Source organism: Phyllostomus discolor, chromosome 13, assembly GCF_004126475.2.
Source record: "Phyllostomus discolor isolate MPI-MPIP mPhyDis1 chromosome 13, mPhyDis1.pri.v3, whole genome shotgun sequence".
Classification (NCBI taxonomy): Eukaryota; Metazoa; Chordata; class Mammalia; order Chiroptera; family Phyllostomidae; genus Phyllostomus; species Phyllostomus discolor.
The window spans coordinates 39,977,026-39,998,474 of NC_040915.2; the positions used below are offsets into that span (position 1 = coordinate 39,977,026).

Here is a 21,449-nt window from a genome sequence, read left to right on the forward strand (position 1 = left end):
CCGGCCCGCGGTGGCTGGGGCGCATGCGCACGGTTGGCCGCGGGCGCTGGGCTGCACATCCGGGGCTCGGCGGGCCCGCGCGGTTGCCATGGCAGCGGGGTCGCGGCCCGCGCGCGGACCGGTCCAGGCTGCTGGCGGCCCGCGGAGCCCAGGAGCCGGACGGCCGGGCAGCGCCGTCGCCATGTCTCTGGGCACCGGGGATCCTGGTTCGGAAACGGTAAGCGCGGGCGGGCCGGCGGGCGGGCCTCCTTGCTCCCTCCAGCTCCCCGGGTCGGCCGGTCGGTGTCCAGGCCGGAGGCGGCGGCCGCCGGTGACAGCTGCCCTGATTGCTACCGCCTGAGAGCGGACCGCCCGCCCAGCCCGCGTGCGGCCCGCCGGGCTTCGCTGCCCCTCGCCCAGCCTCCAGCGCCTCTGGCTCCCGCCTGCCCTTGCACAGGCCGCCGCGTCCAGGAAGCCCTCCTGGACGCAGCGTCCTCGCCTAGGCGCCCGCGATCGATCGGGGCCCGCGTGGGGACGGAGCTCACTGTGTGAGTGCCCGCCCACCCTGTGCCTCCAGCGCCGGGCAGCGGACCTGGCGAGCAGCCGAGCCATCCTGGGAGTGAAGGAGGGACCCCCGGCTGGAGAACAGGGCCCTGCCCACCACCGCCCAGGGAAGGCTTCCCAGAGGAGACTCCGCCCAGCTTCCGTCCCTTGGGTCAGGGCAAGCAGGCTCTCAGCCTCCCTTTAGCCGGTGTCTGTGGCCCAGAGACCCCCTGTGGGAGTTGGGGACGAGCATTCTAGCAGCGGGAGAGCAAGGCAGCCAGCAGGTGGAGGGGACGGTCAGAAAGCGGAAACTGCACCAGACTGTGCGCGCAGGAAACCGCAGGCGGGCTGGGAAGGCTGCTTTGGAGGGGGTGTCAGCAACAGTTGCTCTGAGCGCCCATGTGCTCGGACGTCTGCCCTGGAGGGGCCGGCCAATGCAAAGGCACTGAGGTGGGAGGCAGCCTGGTGCTCCAGGGCCCAAAAGAAAGCTTGTGGGGCCCCCTGTTGTGGGGAGAGGGCGTGGGTGGGGGCGCACACCTGGCCTGGCCTCTCAGAGCCTCACAGACCCTGCAGGGAGTGTGAATTCATTCAGGACCCAGCAAAGGGAACCTTGGTCCCTGTGGCAGTGTGCAGCGGCACCCAGCGCGGGGCCCAGTGCTGCTGGCTCCTGGGAGCTGGAGCTGCCTGCCTGTCCCTCCAGGCCAGGGTCCTGCCCCATCTGGAAGGCCTGCCCAGCTGTCCGCAGGCCACCGGTTACGGCCCCTTCGCCTCTGAAAGGTAGCTTCTTAGGTGCGGCGATAAAAATAATCCACGCCCATTAGAGCAAGTCTGGAGAGCTAAGGAACCGTAACCTCACTCCCTGCGGAAAATCAGTTAATGTTTGGGGTGTTTCCTTCCAGTTTTTTCCAAGGCATCTTTTTCTCATACGGTTTTAAAAAGTGAGATATTTATATTGTTTTGTAACCGTTGCCATTTAATTTATCACGAGCGTTTTCCCCATATTCACACGTTTTCAAGAATGCGGTTTTGAAAATTCCAACCTGAGGACCCCCCCGCCTTCCTGATCCATTTCCCTGCGAGTGCGCTTCCCTGTCTTCTGCGGCTGGAAACGTCCTTGCTCCTGTGCCTGCCAGGCCCCTCCCACAGCCAGGCCCTGCCCCCGCCCCCGAGGGGACAGGAGTCAGTCCATGGGGAGGCTGCACCGAGCTCTCCGGGTGCTTCGGGGACTCGGCCCGCGGCCCAGGCTCCCTGTGGCGTCTCTGCAGGGCCCGGTCTGTTTCACCGGCGGGAGCCACTGCAGTGCGGGCGCTGTCCAGTCCGTCCAGTGCCCCCGCCCCTTGGCATAGCGCTGCCCCCGGGCTTCCTGGTGAACCTCACAGAGTACTGACCACAATGCGGCTGTGGGGAGTGGGGGCGGGGCATGGCACTCACCCTGCTGAGGCTGCGACAGGCCCCACAGTGCGGGACCCCACGGGGCCGTGGAGCCCGGGCCTGGTCAGCAGTGATCCCAGAGCCAACGCCTGCAAAAGGACGTGAGCGTTTCAGCTTGACCTCCCAGGGGTCACCCTGGGGTCACTGGAAGGCACTTGTTGGTCAGAGGCTGTGTTTAAGGCCCTGGGCCAGTCCAATTTTTACCCTCTGCCACTGCACGCGCTCGCCCAGGGGCTCGGAGGACCCACGTCACTCGCCGGGCCGGGGCAGGCGCTGGAACCGGGCTCCAGGGCCTCTGCTGGCCCGAACAGCGCAGGCGGCCCCGAGCGTGGCTTTTTCGTGCCTGTGGCTGTTCCCAGCAGCCCAGGGCCACAGGTCCCCGGTGCCTCGGGGCAAAGACGGGTAGGAGAGCACCTCAGCGACGGGAGAGGTGGCGTCCCTGCGGCACACCGTCCCCCGAAACTCTGCAGATGCACCGCTGGGCTGCCAGGCCGGAGCGGCCCCTGGAGGGGAGTCCTTGCTTTTTGTCCCCACCCTCCCCTCTCCCGATGCCACCGAGTAGCCCGCTGCTGGCTCCCGGTGCTCTGAGTTCACTCTGGCTCCGCCGGGGCTTCTGCCTCCGTGGCTCGGGCGTCCGTTCCCCGGGGACTGTGGCCGTCGGGAGCCCGGCGGGCACCGGGGAGTCTCAGCGGGGCATCTCCTCCTGCAGGGGGACGACAGTCTGTCTGCGATCACCTTGGACTCCGACTGCGAGACGGTGAGTGTGCTCGGGAGGCCGCCGCGTGTCCCCGGGCTGGCCTGGCGGCTCCCTGACACGACTCAGTCACGGGTGGGCCCCCACCATGGCTGTGTTTCGGCCTGGAGTACAAAGCCCAGGTGCTACTCGGCTTTGGTAGAGTGAGAGTCTTTGGCTGGAGTTGAGTAACCGTGATTATAATTCTAAAGCTTTTATCCAGAAGTTCGTCCTGAGGGGAGTGCATGTGAGGCAAGTGGGAGGTCCTTCCTGCACCTGGTGTGGGCCCTGCCCTGCCCCCCAAACCCGGCACATAAGGGGGGAGGGGAAGCAGGGCTCCAGGAGAAGGGGCGCACTCTGCAGCTGCACAGCGGTGTCCGGGCAGTCCGGCCTGCACGGGCGCTGGCCCAGGGAAGCCCAGGCAGCAGGGTGGCCTGGCCACCCTCGGGTACAGTCACACCAGGCGCTGCAGCCTGAGGACAGTGGGGGTGGGCAGGTTCCCGTTAGTGCGGGGTCCTCAGTCTGAACCTGAGGTCCCGCACCCTGTGCACACGCGGTGTGACTGGGGCCACGGGGACGCCGGGGAGCTGCCAGCCTGGGGCACTCGGGGGCAGCGTGTGCTTGTGGCACCTCGCTGTCCCCACCGAGCCGGGGTCCTCCCTTGCAGTCCGTGCACCCCCAACCCCCTCAGCGGGCCAGTGCAGCGGACCAGGGCAACGGGGGCGGCCCGGAAGGTTCCAGCGCTTTTCCTCTCCTTCCCCCCAGACAACAAAGAGAAGAAACGTCTACAGGCCTCCACCCACGTCTCCGAGTGAGTACGCGGCTGCCCCTGCCCCCCGTCCTGGGGGAGAGACCGGGGTGTTTGGTCTTTGAGGACTTGGGCCGCTGAGACTCGACACACAGACACTCCAGCCGCTCGGTTTTCCAGGTTGGGTCTGGGGAGTGTGCAGTCCGGCCGCTGCCTGCCCTGGTCGCAGCGGGAGGAGGCCCGGCTGGGAGCCAGCCCGTCCCAGAGCCTCCCACGGACACAGGGCTGCTCGGGCCTTTGTGCCGGGTTCCTCCTGGGGCTCCAGGAGCTCAGCTCCTCCAGTGCAGCCCTGGAGGCCGTGCTCAGCCTCAGGACTCGTTTCCTGAGGCCAGAGCTGCCCATCGGGGCGCAGTGCTGTGCAGGCGCGGCCCCCAGGCTGGGGGAGAGGCAGCGGCAGCCCCCCCCCACTCTGGCTCTGTCCGCGGAGGCCTCCTCGGCTGGTCGCACACTGTGGCGGGGCTCCTTCGGGTGACCAACAGACTCTCGCAGGCAGCGCTCGTGTGGGTGTTCGGTTCTGGGGGCTCCTTCAGAGCATCCCGAGGTGCGTGTGGTCCGGTGCAAGTGCCCTGTGTCTGGTCAAGATCGGATGTGTCCTTTTTTTTTTTTTTTTTTTAGATTTTATTTATGTATTTTTTAGAGAGAGGGTAGGGAAGGAGTAAGAGGGAGAGAAACATTAGTGTGGGGTTGCCTCTTGTGCGCCCCCTACCGGGGACCTGGCCCGCAACCCAGGCACGTGCCCTGACTGGGAATCGAACCAGCGACCCTCTGCTTCTCAGGCCGGCACTTAGCCCACTGAGCCACACCAGCTGGGCCTGATGTGTCTTTAGTCCCTCGTGCTGAGTCACAGCAGGAAATTTTCCACAAATTTTAAAGCCATGGGAAAAAAATGTAGGAATTAAAAAAATGTATTAGACTTATATTTCTAGTTAAGAAATATAAGCATGTTTTATAAATGATGTAGCTTTTGCATAGATTTGTCATATTTTACAAAATTAAAGAGATGAAACCCCAGACTGAGAAATATTTTTAAAACATTTCCTTTATTTGGATGACAAACTCATCAGGAGCCCAGAAAGATACAATCACTTTTATCTCCTCTGGATAGTTTACGTGCTAGGTTCTAAGTGTTACTTACTACGTTAGAACTACGTAGAAACGTAAGAAGTGTTCACGTTATTGCTGAGCATAAAGCACGCAAAGTCACGGTTACCACGACGACAGCTGTGCAAAATACGTCGCCTGAAGAAGCTGGATGGGAAATTAAACGTCGTAACATTGGTCGAGTTGCGGATTCCCACTTTAAAATCAGTCTCCCGTCACGTTGCTTCCTGGAGACCAAGTGTGAACAAGTGTGGGCGTGCGCCCCCGCCGTAACTGCCGCTCTCCTCGGGACTCCCTGGGCCACCCTGCCTCCCCGGAGCCGAGGGCCGCGCCCCAGGGAGAGGTCTCCCGCCCCTGAAGCACCCGTTGGGTTTCAGAGTCGCCATACTCCTGCCAGCCGAGGGCGGTGCCGTCCTGGAGGCCCCTGAGGACGGCCGCCAGCTTGCCCTTCAGCCGCAGGACGACCTTCACCCCGCAGCAGCTGTGGCCAGGGAGTGCAAAGCCAGGTGCGTGGGTCTCCCGCGGGGGCCTTCTGGCTGGGGCGGGGGGGAAGGGGGGGGCTGTGGACCCTGCGGCAGGGATCCCAGAGAGAGCTTTTGAAGCGACTTCTTTGGGTGAGTTTTATGAATCTTCTGCGTGACATCGAGCCTCCCAGCTTTTCCGTAGCTCGTGAGCGTGGTTCATGGGTACGACGCCGTCCTCTGGGGTCTGCGCCGTCAGCACGGCTGGTGTGGGGCTGCTGGGCGGCCAGGGGCCCCGCGAGCACTCGGGCCGGTAGCGCACGGGCAGCTTGGAGTTGGTCTCGGGGTGGGGGGGGGGGGCACTTCCCGTGGGTGTGGCAGAGGCCGCCCCTCGGGTGTCCCCGTGCCTGAGGGCCGGCGGCCACGCGCGTACAGGCTCGCCGACCCCGCCGCCCGCTGCTCCGCGGCTCGCGTCACACCAGGAAGCCGGTTATCGAGGCAAAGCCTCACCCTCATCGTCGCGTGTGCCTGAGCCCGTGCGCGTCCCCCGCAGGCAGCGCGGCCCAGCCCCCGAAGCCCGGCCTCACCCTGGAGCGCCCCTGGGCCCACCCCCCGGGCAGCGCCCCCGACCCCCTGACGGAGGCGCTGAGAGCGAAGCGGTCGAACCTCCGGCGTTCGGCCAGCAACGGTGAGTGAGCACGTGGGGCGCGGCGGGCGCGGCCGAGGCCGAGAAGAGGGTGCGATGCCCCGAGGACAGTGACCCCCGAGAGTCCGCTCTGCCCCCCGGGGAGTGGCGTTCCTCATGTGCATGGTGACGCCGTCCCAGGCTCCGCTGGTGCCTGACCCCGAGTCGGACGAGCCAGCAACACCAGAGGTGCGGGTGCCTGCGGCACCGAGGAGCCCGGGTCTCACCAGAGGGACCCGGGAGGGACCCGGCTTGTTCTCACAGCTCCATCTCCAGCCCCCACCCCCCACCCCGGACACCTCGAGGCACCCTCGGCCAGTCACCGGCCGCAGCCTCGGGCACATCTCGGGTCCTGAGCGATGGGTGCGGTGAAAACCAGCGTGAAAGCTGCGTGGTTGGGACGGCGGAGCAGGTGTCGTCCGCTGGGAGGTCGTGTGCTTGTCTCTGTGCCGGCTGCTGCTGGCCGGGCAGACACACCCCTCTGCCCCCTGCCCACAGCCGTCTCGGGGGTCAGCCTCCCCGCCACCACCACCACCGCCCCCTCCGTGTCCTCTGGGGGCGCCATCGAGATCGGACTAACAGTGTTGAAACGCTTCTGCCGTTATTTTTAAGGATAGTTTTATTAGCGTTCAGGTTTTTCTAAAGGCACAGCCAAGAATTCTTTCTCCTTTCCCGACGGTGAAGGGGCTCGTGTGTCTCCCCCCAGGTCACGTCCCGGGGACCCCGATCTACAGGGAGAAGGAGGACATGTACGACGAGATCATCGAGCTGAAGAAGGTGGGGCCCCCTCTGCCCCCCGCTGGCTCCGGTGGCGGAGCCGGGGCAGGGGTGCCAGTTTTATGGGGGCCTCAGCTTGGTTTGTGTCTTAGCGACAGGCGCCGCGGTCTCTGCCCTGCAGGGCGGCCTTGGCTGGTACCTTCTGGGCGGGAGAGTCCTTAGTGGGGTGCGGTGGCCTGCGCTGGCCGGCCTGCACCCCCGCCCCCACCCCAGGCTGGCAGTGGTGCCCGCGGTGCCTCTCACCGGGACGCCCAGCCTGCCCCCCACCACGCCCCGGCACACATGGGTCCCGGCAGCGGCCGGGCGTCCGTGAGCCGGTGTGTGGCCTGTCCGCCCGCAGTCCCTGCACGTGCAGAAGGGGGAGGCGGACCAGCTGCGGACGCGGCTCCGGCGCCTGGAGGAGGAGAACTCGCGGAAGGACCGGCAGATAGAGCAGCTGCTGGGCCCGGCCCGGGTGGGTGCCCGGCCAGAGTGGGGGGGGGGGGGCGGGGCAGGCCTGTGCCCCGTGTGCTCACGCCTCCGCCCGCCCGCCCAGGGCCCGGACTTCGTCTGGACTCCCGCAGACAAGAGGCCCGACACCAGCTGGGTGAGTGAGCCCCGCAGCCGGACGGGGGGGCCTTCCCGCGGGGGGGTGGGGGGGGAGGGCGCATGCGCAGGGCTGCTGACGACATCCGGTTGCCAGGGGTGAGGTCAGAGGGCACAGTTTTGGTTAGAAGGTGTTTCTACAAGAAAACGTGTCCCTGTGCTACTGACGCAATTTAAACTCCCCTCGGGGTCCAGTGACGAAGTTGTTGGGCTATTCGGAAGGGAAGAGGGTCTTCCTCCCGGAAGGCAGGGCGTCGTCCCGCCCAGTGACACCTTAACGGAGAGAAGGCAGCAGTGTGGGTACCCCCGGGTCAGGGCCGGCTGCAGCGGACACCGGCCCAGCTGGGGCTGCACCGCCGTCCCCGGAGGAGGGCGGCCGTGCACCGGGGGCCGGCCTGATGGGTGGCCGCACCAGCAGGTGGTCAACGGGCTGCGGCAGCGGGTGCTGAAGCTGGAGCAGCAGTGCAAGGACCGGGACAGCACCATCAGGTACGGCCGTGCGGGCCGCCCCGCCCCCCCAGGCTCCTCTTCCCGGTGCCCCGGCCGTGTCCGCCGTGCAGGCGGCCTCTCAGGAGCAGAGGGCAGCGTCGGGGAGTCACCGCCTCCCCCTGGGAAGCAGCCTGTGGGTGTGAGCACGGCTCTGGGAACGCAGGCACCGCGTGCTGACCGTGAGCCTGGGTTCGCAGCAAGCTGCAGGCCGACATGAAGACCACGAACTTGGAAGAGATGCGGGTTGCCATGGAGACATACTACGAGGAGGTGGGCCCCAGTGCCTGGGGCGGGGACCCTGCCCCCCTGGGCCAGCACGACGGGAGCCCCGGCTCCTAGTGCTTGCCTCTCTTGAGGGGTGGGGGACACACACAGGCCGGCCCCATGTGCACGGGCGTCTCACGCCTTTCCACTTGGTGTTCACAGATCTACCGGCTGCAGACGCTGCTGGCGAGATCGGAGACCACGGGCAGGAAGTACGCTCACCTGGGGCCCGCTGGGGTGCCCCCTCGTGTCCGACCCACAGCCACGCCCCCGCCCTCGGTCCTTGCTGGCCGTGGGGTGTGTCCCCATGGCCCCGTGCTCAGCACAGCCCCGAGCAGCCCTTGTCCAAATGGACCCCCGAGAGTCCCCGGCTCAGGGTCAGCGAGCACCCGCCTCCGGGACGCCGGGTGCAGGGACATCCACCAGCCACGCGTGTGTCAGGAGAAGTGCCAGGACACCTCGCCTCACAGGACCCTGCCCCCCACCCCACCACCGGGCCGCACTGTCATGGGTCTGCCCCTGCGTGCGTGGTTGCGTGCTGGAGCGCCCCCATGGCACCAGGCACAGCCCTGGCACCCCGGTGCCAGCTGCAGCTGTGGGCCCCCGAGGCCAGGGCGCAGGGCTGCCAGCTGGCTCACGGAGCTCTGCTCGGGGCAGAGTGTGCTGGGGGTCGGACTTCGTGGCCCCCCCCCCCCCCCCCGCCCCGTGACTCAAACACTCCCCCGCGGCACGGCGCCGGCCCCTCACCCGCGGGCTCGCTAACCCAGCCCAGAAGCGCGCACTCAGCCGCGGGCCCTGCGGTCCCCAGGCCGCCGGCGGAGAGGAAGCCCAGCCTCCGGCGGCGGAGGAGGCTGAGCAGCGCCCTGCTGAGCCTGTCGCGCAGCGTGCAGGAGCTCACCGAGGAGAACCAGAGCCTGAAGGAGGACCTGGACCGCGTGCTGAGCAGCTCGCCCCCCGCCGCCGCCGCCGGCAGGAAGGGTACTGCCCCCGGGGGCGGGGGGCGGAGCCGTGACCGGGAGCGAGCAGGTGTCCCTCCGGGAGGTGGCAGCGCGTCAGGGAGGGGGGGAAGCCAGTGGGTCGGAGGTGGCGGGTCAGGCGGGGATAGTGCTGGGGGGGGGGTGAAGGAGGCACAGGTGGGGTGCACCTGTGAACGGGGTCGTCAGGGAGGGCCCACCGAGACAGGACAGCACAGGCCGAGCACGGGCCCCACAGGGGAGAGGCAGCCCTGCTGACAAGCCCTTTGGGTATGAGGGTCTGCCAACCTGGCCAATGGCCCCACGGTGGTGCCAGCCTGGGAGGGGGGCCATCAGGCCACAGGAGATGGTGGAAGGGGCCCGCTGGGGGTGTCCCTCACACGCCCCTGGCCCCCCAGGCTACACAGAGTGGAGCAAGTCCCGGCTGCTGAGGCGGATCGCTGAGCTGGAGAAGGTGAGCATCTCCAGTCAGAGTCACTGCCTGTGCTCGAGGGAGGAGCCGGGGTGGCCGGGGGAGATGGGGACGGGGGGGGGGGGGGGGGGGGGGGTGCATGGGGGGGGTGCTCCGCTCCTGGACTCGGGCTGAGCCAGGTGGCCCTGAGCATGCGGTGACACTGCCTGCAGACGGGCGCGTCAGCCAGAGGGTGGACGGGACCTGTGGGCCAGCCACGCCTGCACCGGGGCAGCGGTGGGCGCAGAGGGTCCTGGCACCTGCAGACACCCAGCGCCCGTGCACACCTGGAGCGGCGCTCGGGTCCTCAGGAAGCTCTGCTCGAGGACACGCAGGGCATCTGCTCCCACCGCCCGCCGGGCGGGTTTGTGGACCGTGGCCAGCCCGACCCCACGGCACTCAGGGTGGGCACGGGCGCACCTCCCGAGGGGCTGGGGACACGCTCAGAGCTGTCGCCTTGCGGGCAGAGCAGAGGCAACCGAGAGGGGGCAGTTTCGTGTACTTAGAGGCAGGAAACGGCGTGAGCTCCGACGTGTTGTGGTGGTCTCTAAGCAAAGCTCCCCAGGAGGAGGCCCAGGGCCCGGCGGGGCCACGCGTCTCTGGCCCAGCAGGCCGGCGCCGTGGGGACCTCGAGAGCCGGCGTCTCACCTACACCCGTGTCGCCCCCAGACGGTCAGCGCGATGGAAGGCCCAGAGCCACAGGCCGCAGCGGCAGGCCCGCTGGGCCCCCGGGCCCTCTCCGCGTTCAGCTCCTCGCCGCAGCCGCTGCCCGGGACCGAGGACAGCGAGAGCCTCCGGGGCGCCGTGAGCAGCCTGCAGGGCGAGCGGGAGGCCCTGCAGGCCCAGCTGCAGGAGCGAGAGTATGTGCATGCGGCCGCCCCGGCCGGGCTGCTGTGGGCGCAGGGTCGCTGGGTCGGGCCGGGGCTGGGTCCGCTCGCAGCAGGACCCGTGTCCGTGTTTTTGGGTGGCTCCAGAGCTGGTCACACAGCAAAGGCAGTCTGTGTGGTCACAGGGCGGCATTCACGGGCCGTACTACATCCTTGAGGAGCGGGTGTTTGAGCCTCTCTCCCCTGACTTCCGGAGGGATCTCCCAGTTCTCTCTCAGATCTCGTGCAGGGACTCAGTACCGTGTTTATCACACCGTAACGTTACCACGTAAATGGGGTGAAATGGTCAGTGTGACCCTAAGAGTTCGAACAGCAAAGCTTCATGACTTTTGCTCAGTCTCTGCTCTCCGGCACCTGGAGCCGGTGCCCACCCAAAACTCGCCCATCTCCCCCTCCCTCTGGCCACTTGGGTCTGCTCTGGGTTCCGTTCTGTCACCAGGAATCCGGAGCCCCAGGCCTCCTGAGACCGTGTGTGTGTGTCAGAGCCTGCTGCTCAGTGAGGGTCAGAGGTGCCCGGGCTCTGCGTTGGACCTGGGAGCCTGGGGTGCTGGCACCTGCAGGCCTTGGGGGGACCCCCTAGCTGAGCGGCGGCTGGAAGGCCAGGCCCCCCACTCCAGCCGGCCCTTCCCCGGGGTCAGAGCTAACAGTGCGTCTACAGGATCGATGGGTTCTTGGTAAAAGTGAGCATTTCAGGAAAAGTTTGAAAGTCACATCTTGGGCGACCCCTGCGCCACCCCTCGTGGCAGCAGCTCCGTGTCCGGGGCCCCTGCTGCGGGCCCTGCTCTGCTGGCCGCTCCTCGGGGGGTGGCCTCCTCCACACGGAGGTTCCCAGGACCCTGGGAAGTTGGGAGCTGAGCTTTTGGAGCCACCACGTTCTTGGCCACGTGTCACCTGTGGGGCTGGGAGAGCCTAGGTGGAAGCAGCTCCGTGGGAGGCACCTGGGGAGCCCCTCGTCTTCAAGGCCTCAGCTCCCGCAGCCCCACCGCCCAGGCCACGCGGCCCTTGCGGGCGCTCACCCAGGACCCATGGGGTGCAGGGGACCCGGCTGTGTGGCTGTGGGGCAAGGCGCCCCCGAGAGAGACAGTGAGGTTGTGAGAGCAGAGCCGCAGCGAGTCTGTCCTCGCCACGTGTCCCTTGCACCCCACTGTGCTGGCACCCGGCCCTGGGTGCTCGGTGGGTGACCCCTGGGTCTGTCCCCGGCCCCTCCCCCGCTCTGCGCCCGGGCCTACGTGCTCTGCCTGTCCCCGGGACCGTGGTGTGACCGTGGCCCTCACACGCTCTGCTCTGTGCCCAGCCTGGAGGTGAGGCAGCTGCTCCAGGCGAAGGCCGACCTGGAGAAGGCGCTGGAAAACCTGCGGGGAGGAGAGCGGGCGAGGAGCGAGCGGGAGGAGGCTCTGAGGTAAGCGGGAGTCCGCGGCACGGAGGGCGCCCTCGGCCCCAGCCCCTCCCACGCCCACGGCCCCAGCCCCTCCCACGCCCACAGCCCCTGCCCCTCCCGTGCGGGCCGGGCTAGGGGGCTCCCCTGCGAGCCTGCTGTGCGCACAGCCGGCCTGGGCGCCCCTTCCCTCCTCGGGACAGTGCCTCCCACCCACGTTCACGGCGCCGTCGTCCACGGCAGCCCCGGGAGCCGGAGCCACCCGAGTGCCCTGCCCCTAGCGGACGGCAGATTAACCAACACCCAGTGTGTCCGTCGGGGAGTGAGGGGGCGGGGCGTGCTGACGTGCGTGCTGACGTGCGTGCTGACGTGCGCCGCCGCAGGGCGGGGCCTGGCCCGCAGCGTGGGGGGCGGGGGAGGCTGGGTCCCGAGGGGCAGCCCACGGGGACGCGGAGCGGGGGTTGCCAGGGTGGGGCGGGGGGAGCCGACTGGGGCTGGCGGGCGGGGCGGGCCTTTGCCCGGGGTGACGGGCGGGCGGGCCCTCGGCGGCTCTGGAGTTAGCGGGCGGTGGCGGCCGCCCAGCGTTGGGGCTCGACCAAGGCCACTGAGTGGGACGCTCGGAAATAGTACATTTTACATCAATAAAAAAAAACAAAGTAGACCAGAAGTCTGAGCAGAGAAATTTAGCTCTTGGAATAATAAGACCGGTTATGGATGAAACACGAACTTTTTTTAACATACATTTTACTAATTGTGCTATTACAGTTGTCGCATCCCCCCTTCCCTCCCCTCCCCCCTGCACACCCCCTCCCACCCACACTCCCCCCTTCAGGTCATGTCCGTGGGTCATCAGTTCTCTGGCTTCTACATTTCCCACACCATTCCTGCCCTCCCCTGTCTACATTCTCCCTACCATCCATGCTACTTATTCTCTGTACCTTTCCCCCCTCTCCCCCTCCCACTCCCCTGTTGCTTGCTAACCCTCCACGTGATCTCTGTATCTGTGGTTCTGTCCCTGTTCTAGTTGTTTGCTTAGTTTGCTTTTCTTTTTGCTTTAGGTGTGGTTGTTAATGACTGTGAGTTTGTGTCATTTTACTGTACATGTTTTTTATTTTCTTTTTCTTAGATAAGTCCCTTTAACATTTCATATACTAAGGGCTTGGTGATGATGAACTCCTTTAACTTGACCTTATCTGAGAAGCACTTTATCTGCCCTTCCATTCTCAATGAAAGCTTTGCCTGGATAGAGTCATCTTGGATGTAGGTCCTTGCCTTTCATGACTTGGAATACTTCCTTCCAGCCCCTTCTTGCCTGCAAGGTTTCTTTTGAGAAATCGGCTGACAGTCTGATAGGAACTCCTTTGTAGGTTACTGTCTGCTTTTCTCTTGCTGCTTTTAAGATTCTCTCCTTATCATTAATCTTGGCTAATGTAATTATGATGTGCCTTGGCGTGTTCCTCCTTGGGTCCAACTTCTTTGGGACTCTCTGAGCTTCCTGGACTTCCTGGAAGTCTATTTCCTTTGCCAGATTGGGGAAGTTCTCCTTCATTATTTGTTCAAATAAGTTTTCAGTTTGTTGCTCTTGCTCTTCTCCTTCTGGCCCCCCTATGATTCGGATGTTGGCACATTTAAAGTTGTCCCAGAGGTTCCTAAGCCTCTCCTCATTTTTTTGAATTCTTGTTTCTTCATTTTTTTCTGGTTGGATGTTTCTTTCTTCCTTCTGCTTCACACCATTGATTTGAGTCCTAGTTTCCTTCCCATCACTACTGGTTCCCTGTACATTTTCTTTTTTTTCACTTAGCATAGCCTTCACTTTTTCATCTAATTTGCAACCCTATTCAATCAATTCTGTGAGCATCCTGGTTACCAGCGTTTTGAACTGTGCATCTGATAGGTTGGCCATCTCTTCATCGCGTAGTTGTATTATTTCTGGAGTTTTGATCTGTTCTTTCATTTGGGCCTTTTGTTGTTGTTGTTGTTGTTTTGTCTCCAAGGGCCTGTTATGTAGTGAGGGGTGGAGCCTTAGATGTTCACCAGGGCAGGACAACCCACCCGCTGTGTTGTGGTGCTGTCTGTCAGGGAGGGGTCCGAGAGGGAACAATGGCACTTGCTCTGCTCTCTGCCGGATTTCAGTCACTTCCCCCATTTCCCACAAGCAAACTGGGCCCTTCTGGTGCTGATTCCCGTGTGGGTGGGCTTGTGTGCATTCTAGGACCCTGTGAGTCACTCCAATGAACTCCCCTGTGAGGCTGGGAGTTTCTCCTGCTGCCACCCCAACCCCCACAGGTGTTTTCAGTCAGAGGTCTGAGGCTTTACTTCCCCGCACTGGAGCTCTGGGTTGCAAGGTCTGTCTCGCTCCCCAGTTGTTCCTCCTGGTTTATCCACACACGAATGTGGGACCGCCCACTCCACCAGCCGCCGCTGCCTGTCTCCACCCTGCACCTGTCTAGGTGAATGTTTCTTTAACTCCTTTGTTGTCAGACTTCCACACAGTTCGGTTTTCTGGCAGTTCTGGTTGGTTTTTTGTTTTTAAATTGTTGTCCTTCTTTCGGTTGTGCGAGGAGGCACAGTGTGTCTACCTACGGCTCTGTCTTGGCCAGACCTAACCACAAACCTTTGTTGCCAAGGAAACATGACTCGGTTTGATCGGAGAGAGAGGGCGGGCACTCAGTGAGGAGCTGTGTTTGCTCCGCCTTTAAAGCCTGATCGGGGACACGGGCTTCCTCCACTCACCTGTGCATTTCAGCGCCTCCCTCCCCCACCCACCTCCGCCCAGTATCCGTCCGTCACCCTTGCGGCCAGCAGTGTCAGGTCCTGCCAGGTGCAGCCGGACACTCCGGGACCCCTGGTCTGGCCCCCGCGCTCCTGTCCGCAGGGGACACGGGCACAGACGCCGCCCTGTGCGCTGTGGGTGGCGGCCGGCCCACCGCTCTGGGAGGGGCGACCTTGCCCGCTCGTCCAGCTGCTGTCCCTACTGTCACCCACGGACATCTCATGCAGCGTGAAGACAAGTGACGTGCCACCTTTTCCCTTCCCACGTCAGAGAGGAAATTCAGGCCCTGACCAAGAAGTTCCAAGACCTGGAAGCAGTGAAGAAGGAAGAGGAGGGCGGCCGCGTGGGACCGGCCCCCAAGGTGCGGTCCCCACTCCCCACAGGGGGCAGGCAGATGGTGCGGGTTTCTGCTTGGGGTCGGCCAGTCTGGTCGGGTCAGCGCAGTCTGTGTCCTGGCAGGTAGCACCCGCCGCCTTCCCAGATACAGGGTCACCCTCTACACCTCGATATCCTGCAGGCCCGGGAGCAGCCTGGACCCCCCTGTCCTGCCGGCAGCCCCCCTCAGCAGCAGCACCCGGGGCCTGAAGCCCTGGGGGAGGACTTGGCCCAGCCCCCCCGCCCCTGCGAGGAGGGGCGGGAACAGGCAGCTGCCCGCGCGCTGCAGGCCCGCTGGAAGGTGTACAGACGGCAGGTAAGACTCGGGCTGCACCAGCAGGGCGGCGCTGCGTGGGTTCCCACAGCAGAGACCACTCTGCGGCCAGCTGCTCCCCTGACCCTCGCACCCGGAGCCCCTGCGGCTGCCGAACTTCGAGGCGGACTCAGCAGCACGCAGGAGGGGGTGGCGAGACCGGATAGACCGACACCCACCCCACCCCCAAGCCCATAGGGGGCGGGGCCCAGCGGGCGGGGCCCGGCGGGCGGGGGCAGCTCAGGCGCGCAGCCCCGGAAGAGGGCAGGCTTCCTGCTGAGGCCCCGAGTCCCCTCCCCGGGACGGCGGGGACGGCGGCGGGCAGGGGCAGGGTCACGCACGCGGCCGCACCATCACTCCCCTCGCGGTGACCCGTGACCTCTCTTCATTTCAGAAGGAGAAGGCCACGCTGGACGAGGTAAGCAAGGCTCAGGTCAGCGGTTTCAAAAAGGCGCGGGGGTGTCCCGGGAAGTCCTGTTGTGTGTCGTCTTCCCGGAGCCAGACCGGACCCCGGCACTGAGCGTGCAACACGAGAGTGAGGTGGCCTCGAGTAAGCACTCGGATAACTCGCCTCCTCCCCGGCGCGTTCAGTCCCTCAGTCCTCGGCTCCGAGGGAAGCGCCCGGCCGGCCCTCGGGACGCAGGCGTCCGCACGGACGGGGACAGGTCCTCCCGGCTCAGGGGAGGGTGTGGCCGGGGCTGCCTGCGGCCCTGGCTCTGGGGCAGGCCCCGGCGTCCCCGTGGCCGCCGCGCCAGCAAGGCGGTGACAGTGGGCAGGGCCTCGGGGGACCGAGGAGGGAGAGGAAGGGCGTTCTGGGTGGAAGCGTCACGCAACTGAGGTCCTGGGTGCAGGGCCTGCAGGGGAGAGGGGGCAGGTCTGTGTGAGCCCCGGGGAGCCGGACCCGCACAGACGCAGAGCGGCCAGCAGGTGGCGCCGATGGCGTGGGTCTGAGGGACAGCGCAGGCCCGAGCCAGGGCTATTGCCCTCCTGCAGCCGGTCCCCAGCAGCCGCCAGCAGGAGGCGCTCAGACGCTGACTGACGCCGCCCCGCTGGTCCCTGAGGACCCCGTGCCCCCCAGCCCCCTCGGCCCGCCCCATCCGAGACACCTCTGGCCTCACAGCACCAGGCACATCCCTGCCCCAGGCCCTGGGCACGCACTGCCTGGCCCCCGTGGCCCCTGTTCCAGAGACGAGCCTGTCTTGCTCCCTGGCTCCTCCCGGGGACCCCCTCTGAGCAGCCCCCCACCCCCGCAGGCCTGCCCTGCCGCCCGTCCTCAGGGCAGGTGTCCCTCCCTCGTAAGTGCCATGGGGCCGGGCCATCTGTCCGCTGCCGCTGTGTCCCGTTGTCAGAGGCGCCTGGCACGTGGTCAGAGGCACCTGGCACGTGGTCAGCGCCTGGCCCTCCCGAATGGGTGAGGGGGCGAGGCTGGGACCCACAGGCCCACAGAGCGAGCTTCTGAGCCAGGTGCTGCCGCCCCCTTCTGCCCCCTCTGGAAGCCCCAGCCCACGGTCACCGTGCTCACTGACCCTGGTGTGACCACCCCGTTTCGTGGGAATGCCCGTCTGTCCTCGCCGCCCTTGCTCCTTGGCCCGGTTTCCGTGTCACACGGCCCCCTCGCCTCCAAGAAAACAGAGGCTCTCTGGGCGGCTGCGGCCCTGGGGCGTTGGGCCCGCTGAGGACTCGGGGTGCCGGGCAGCCCGGCTGGGGCCGCAGCCCTGTTGGGCTGTGACGCTCCCACCGGCAGGGGCAGGCCCATCCAGGCCCTGGCTGCCCCAAACCCGGGCTGTCGGTCTCGGGCCCCACGTGGTTACGAAAACCGTGACGGTGGGAGGCCAGGCCCCCTGAGTGACACTGGGAGGTGGATGCCGAGGGTCTGCCATGGGACTCGGCCCTGACGTGAGTCCTGCCGGTGGCCGCAGCATGGGCCGGTGCCCACGAGGGAACCTGACAGACCCAGCAGACGGTTCCGTCCCGCTCACTCCGAGACTCGGTCTACGGGGCTGGGCGTCCGAGCCCCTTCCCCCTGGGGGTGTGTCTGCGGCTGTGGGAGGTTCTGGGGGCCGAAGGGAGGGGCGCGTGTGCGTCCCCGCGACTGCGGCGCAGGGTCGTCCGTCCTCTGCTGCCGGGACTGCCCCGCAGTCCGTGCCTGCTGGCCGCCTTGGCAGTCCACACCTCCTCCGTCCTCTCTCCCTGCCAGGCGGCCACCGCGCTCCAGGCGGCTTTCAGGGGACACCTGGCGAGGGCGAGGCTGTTGCTGAGCAGATCTCCCGGCACACCTGGTCTCCCGAGCCAGGTAAGCCTCCGGGGCGGGGCCCAGCCCAGCCGTCAGCTTCCTCTGCCCGGGACACCGGCCCCTCCCTCCCCGGGGCCTCTGGGCTCGTGGCCTCCGGGCCCAGTGACCGTGAGGTGCCGGAAGACCCAGTGGCGGCCCGTCCTGCAGTAAGGCAGGAGCTTAAAAATGCGACACGGACGTACATACGTGGGCTCCCGTGGCAGCCTGAGGAAGTGCTGAGGCCTCGGCCGGAGGGTCTCGCGGGTCTGGGGGTCGCGGCCCCTGCCATCAGGAAACCGCCCACTGAGGGGCAGTGAGGCGAGCCCCCGGCACCGACCGCACCCTCCCCTGGCTGCCCGAGGGGTGACTCGGGGCCGCGCTGGAGGGCGGCGGAGGGCCTCACGGAGCTCCCGTCCCCTGTGGCTTCGCTGCAGAGCCCTCCCGCACCCTGCGTTCCGAGCCCCGAGGTCCAGGCCGAAGGCGACCCGGGGCAAGAGGCGGCCATCACCCTCATCCAGTCCGTCCTCCGGGCACACCTGGCACGGGCCGGGCACAGGTGAGCCGACCGGCGGGGCCCACACTGTTCTGTGCCCCAAGGGGTGCCGGAGCGACACGCCCAGGGGTGAGAGCCGCCGGGTCCTTGACCTGTGGCCAGAGCAAAAGGCGCACCTCGTGGGAAATTGCCCCGGGCCGCTGCTGGGTCTTCCGGCACCTCCCGGCTAGCCCTGTGCGGAGGGACAGACGGAAGGGCTAGACGCCGGGTCGCTGGCAGAGCCCCGTGTGCAGACCACCTGCCAGGGCCACCCTCCAGGCAGGACTCTCGGGCGGCAGCTGCTCAGAAGCACCACCGTAGTGACCTCGGGCCCAGCGGGGTGAGGGGGCCGGGCCCCACAGGGAGGCGTGGGCGGTGCCTGTGCCCTGGGAGGCTCAGGCGCCCCCAGGCCCGCGAGTGCCGCTGTCCTGCCCCCACCGGCCTCTGCTCCTGGCCCGCACGGCGGACAGCGGCCCCATTGCTGTGAGCCCGCAGCGCCGCTCTGCAGAGGAGCTGCCCCAGTCAGAGCCGCATGCACCCGGCTCTGTCTCACCGTCGTGGGGCCCCTCGGGCCTGGAGGTGGGCGGTGGCGGGCTTTGACCACCGAGACACGGCTAGGAGAGGGAGGCGTCTGAGGCCTGACCTCCGAGAGTGTCTGGGGGCCCAGCGGGGACACGGCACGGCCCCCGCAGGGCTGACTGCGGTCAGGGCACGGGCTCCACGGGAGTGTGGCTGCCACGCACTTGTGCTCGCCCCCGGCCCTGCGGCCCAGGGCGCCCGGGAGCTGGCCGTGACCGCTCTGTCTCCTCTCCAGCCCGAGGACACGTGCTGAGGCCCCTTCAAAGAGGTCAGCTGCTTCAGCCACGCTCTGTGGGGCCGCCTCTCCAGCCCCCGCCGCGGCTCCTGCCGGTGAGTCCCGTCGTGGTGGCCATCGGTGCCCGGGGCAGCCCGTCCTGAGGCTCCAGCCAACACAGCCGCCACCGTACCCGGAGTGCACACGCGTGGGCGTGTGGGAGGGCTTGTCCCCGCTCTGGCCTCCCACACACCGGCGCCTGTCTTCGCCGGGAGACGCCCGGCCCAGGCTCCCAGTCGCAGCTCTGTCCTCTGTCCCTGGGGCCACAGGAAAGACAGGCACTGCTCACGGACCCGGAGGCAGTGGGTGTCGGTGATGTGGGTGGTCCCTGCCGCCACCTGCAGGCTGCCCAGGGGAGCTCCGGGGCCCGTGCTTGGCTCTCAGCTGCAGCCGGGCTGTGCGGCCCCCTCCCTGGGCCCGTGCTTCCCCCCAGCAGGTTTTTAAGTGAAGCCTGGCTCCTCTCCTTTCCCACCCGTGAGGCTCCAACACGGTCACTGGAGACGCCTGGTGCGGCCGACGCTGCACACAGCTCCGGGGAAGGGGTGAGGGCCGGTCTCCTGGAGTCGGGGGTGCCGTGGCTGTCCCGCAGGCCCGCTCTGCCGGATGCAGGCCGGCACAGGGCAGCGTTGAGACCCAGATCCTCTCTAGACGGAGAGCGCAGCCTCGTGGTCTCGGCTGTGAAGGGCCACTCGGGGGCGCCGTTGTCACAGCGTGCGGAGGTTTCCCAGGGAGCACTGCTCTGTGCTGCGTTCTTAGGTGGCGGGGGAACCCTCGGGGCAGGGCGGGCAGGGAGCCGGGCTTTGGACGGAGGAGGACAACCTGCAGAAGGAAGGGGGGGGGGGGGGGCGGGGCTTGGGTCGGTTGCGGGCGTGATGCGGTGACGCGGTGCCTGTGCACCCCGAGAGGTAACCGCCGGGGTGTGGGGGAGGGGGAGAGGGGAGCGGTGGCTGTGACGGCCCACGCAGGCCTCGCGCTGGCTCCGCAGACCGCGTGCGTCTCATTTGAGGGTCCTTCCAGGTCGGGAAGACAGCGGCGTGAGCCCCGGGGACACCTCGAGGGGACCAGCTGCCGAGGCCGGGGGGCCGAGGTCGTGGGGGCCGGGCACACCAGCAGCCCCGCAGCCCGGCAGCCCCGGTGAGTGTGGTCGGGGGCAGGAGGCGGCAGCGCCGGTGCTGGGGGTGGGGGCGGGATGGGCAGGCGGGCTCGGTCTGCACCAGCCAAGGCCCGGGCCTGTCTCACCCGGCCTCGCCACATGCAAAATCGAGTTTAATCCACTGCCGTCTTTTTTCCGGCTTTGTCCGAGCTGGTGGGCTTTGAGCTCTGGTTTTTGCTCCAAGCCCTCCGCTTGGGGTCCAGTGTGCCCAGAGCCCCAGTCCCCTCGGGAGGCCAGGGGCTCCCCCAGGCCAGCAGACCCCACACGGTGAACCTGCTGTCCTGAGGTCGGGGGGTGCGTCTGCGGGCCTGCCTCCTGTACGTGGACACGGTGTCGACGCAGCCTCAGCCCGCCACACGGGAGCCGGGCCTGCGTGACGGTGCCCGTCACCCATCGGGCCCCGGTCCACCTGCTGTCAGAGTGTTTCCGAAGAAAAGGCCCGGCAGGACCTGAAAACCGATGCTGCTAATTTCACGAGTTTCCCTTCTAGCCAATCCAGTTAGAGCACCAGCAGCACGATGAGCCTTAAGTCCTTCCCTCTTCTAACTCAAATCTGTGGATGGTCACTGTGTTGCCGGAGCGAGGCCCTTGCCTGTGGCTGCGACACCCGGTTTCGTCACAAGGTTCCAGTTTTAAGGAGGCCCCCAGTTCCCAGGCGAGCAAGCGTGCAGACCACAGACCGAGGTGGCGGGACCAGGAGGAAATGAGAGTCCAGTTTCCGGGTCCTGCTGTCCTGGCCCCTTTGGAGCATGACCTGGGGCATGACCCCGGGCATGCCGGGGAAGAGCCACACGCAGGGCGCCCGGGGCCCTTGGTGGGACCCACCTCCTCTCTCTGGTTCCTTTCAGCCGAGTCGCCCCCGGCGGGGTGGCCGCCCCCAGGGCCCCCACAGCTGGACGACGCCTGCTCCGATGACTCCGACGAGGTGGTTGTGGCTCCGTGTCCGGCCGCGAAGACCGCCGCCCGCCCGCCGCCTGGCCTGGGCCCCTGTCGGAACGGCTCCCTGGGCGACACCACGTTGTCTGGGGAGGGCTAGGCTGCGTGGACCCTCACACCGCCGCTCCGCCCGTCTGTTCGCGGGAGGAGCCCCAGTGCCTTGTCTCCTCTCGGGGGAGGGTCTGCGGCCCCACCAGCCCCTGGTCTCCCATGCTGGCGTGTCACCGGAACCGGAGGGGCAGCCAGGGAGCCCGGAGAGACATCTGTCACAGCAGCTGGCGGCCGCCTGACCCTTCTCCCGAAGAACAACTGAGCCAGGCCTGGCCGGGTCCGATTGTCTGGTCTGCAGGCCGCCCACTCAGTCTTCCCTCTGCCCATTCCCCCCACGGGACTGGCTGGGAGCCCGGCGGACGTGGGTGCCGACCTGTACCCACGGCGTCATCCCCTGGGCCTGGCTCGGGTCACCCGAGCCCCGAACTGGGCGCCAGGCTCGGAGCTGAAGGTCGTGGGAGCCAGGCTACCAGGAACGCACCGGCCCGCAGGCCCACGTGACCCTCGTCAATGGCCAGGCGGTCTGTGTTCCTGTCCACTCGGGGCTCCGGGCTGTGCTCCGGGGCGTGGGGCACCTGTATGCGGCGTCCAGGCCTGCCTGCGCTCTGGGACCTGCGGGGCAGGGGGAGGCCTGGCCAGTGGGGCGCT

General features: G+C 66.8%; 1 protein-coding gene across 1 annotated transcript; it reads left to right on the forward strand.

The window, feature by feature from the left end:
• The first annotated feature begins 109 nt into the window (after nt 1-109).
• Nucleotides 110-20,865, forward strand: IQCE (IQ motif containing E). Its single transcript, XM_036013821.1, has 23 exons — nt 110-217; nt 2,663-2,710; nt 3,452-3,497; nt 4,973-5,101; nt 5,610-5,744; nt 6,448-6,518; nt 6,859-6,972; nt 7,054-7,104; nt 7,522-7,592; nt 7,790-7,862; nt 8,019-8,068; nt 8,665-8,834; nt 9,229-9,284; nt 9,951-10,141; nt 11,463-11,567; nt 14,587-14,677; nt 14,834-15,007; nt 15,399-15,422; nt 17,202-17,297; nt 17,711-17,832; nt 18,623-18,717; nt 19,679-19,795; nt 20,663-20,865. Exons 1-23 carry the CDS (start codon nt 182-184, stop codon nt 20,848-20,850), a joined length of 2,253 nt encoding a protein of 750 aa, XP_035869714.1. The 5' UTR covers nt 110-181; the 3' UTR covers nt 20,851-20,865.
• The last annotated feature ends 584 nt before the right edge of the window (nt 20,866-21,449 follow it).

What these genes read in the sequence shown, in the direction of transcription:
- IQCE (XM_036013821.1), top strand. Translation starts at nt 182, where the DNA reads ATGTCTCTGGGCACCGGGGATCCTGGTTCGGAAACG. An exon ending in GGAAGGTGTACAGACGGCAG is followed by an intron (nt 15,008 to 15,398) that starts GTAAGACTCGGG and finishes TCTTCATTTCAG; the next exon opens with AAGGAGAAGGCCACGCTGGA. An exon ending in CACCTGGTCTCCCGAGCCAG is followed by an intron (nt 17,298 to 17,710) that starts GTAAGCCTCCGG and finishes GCTTCGCTGCAG; the next exon opens with AGCCCTCCCGCACCCTGCGT.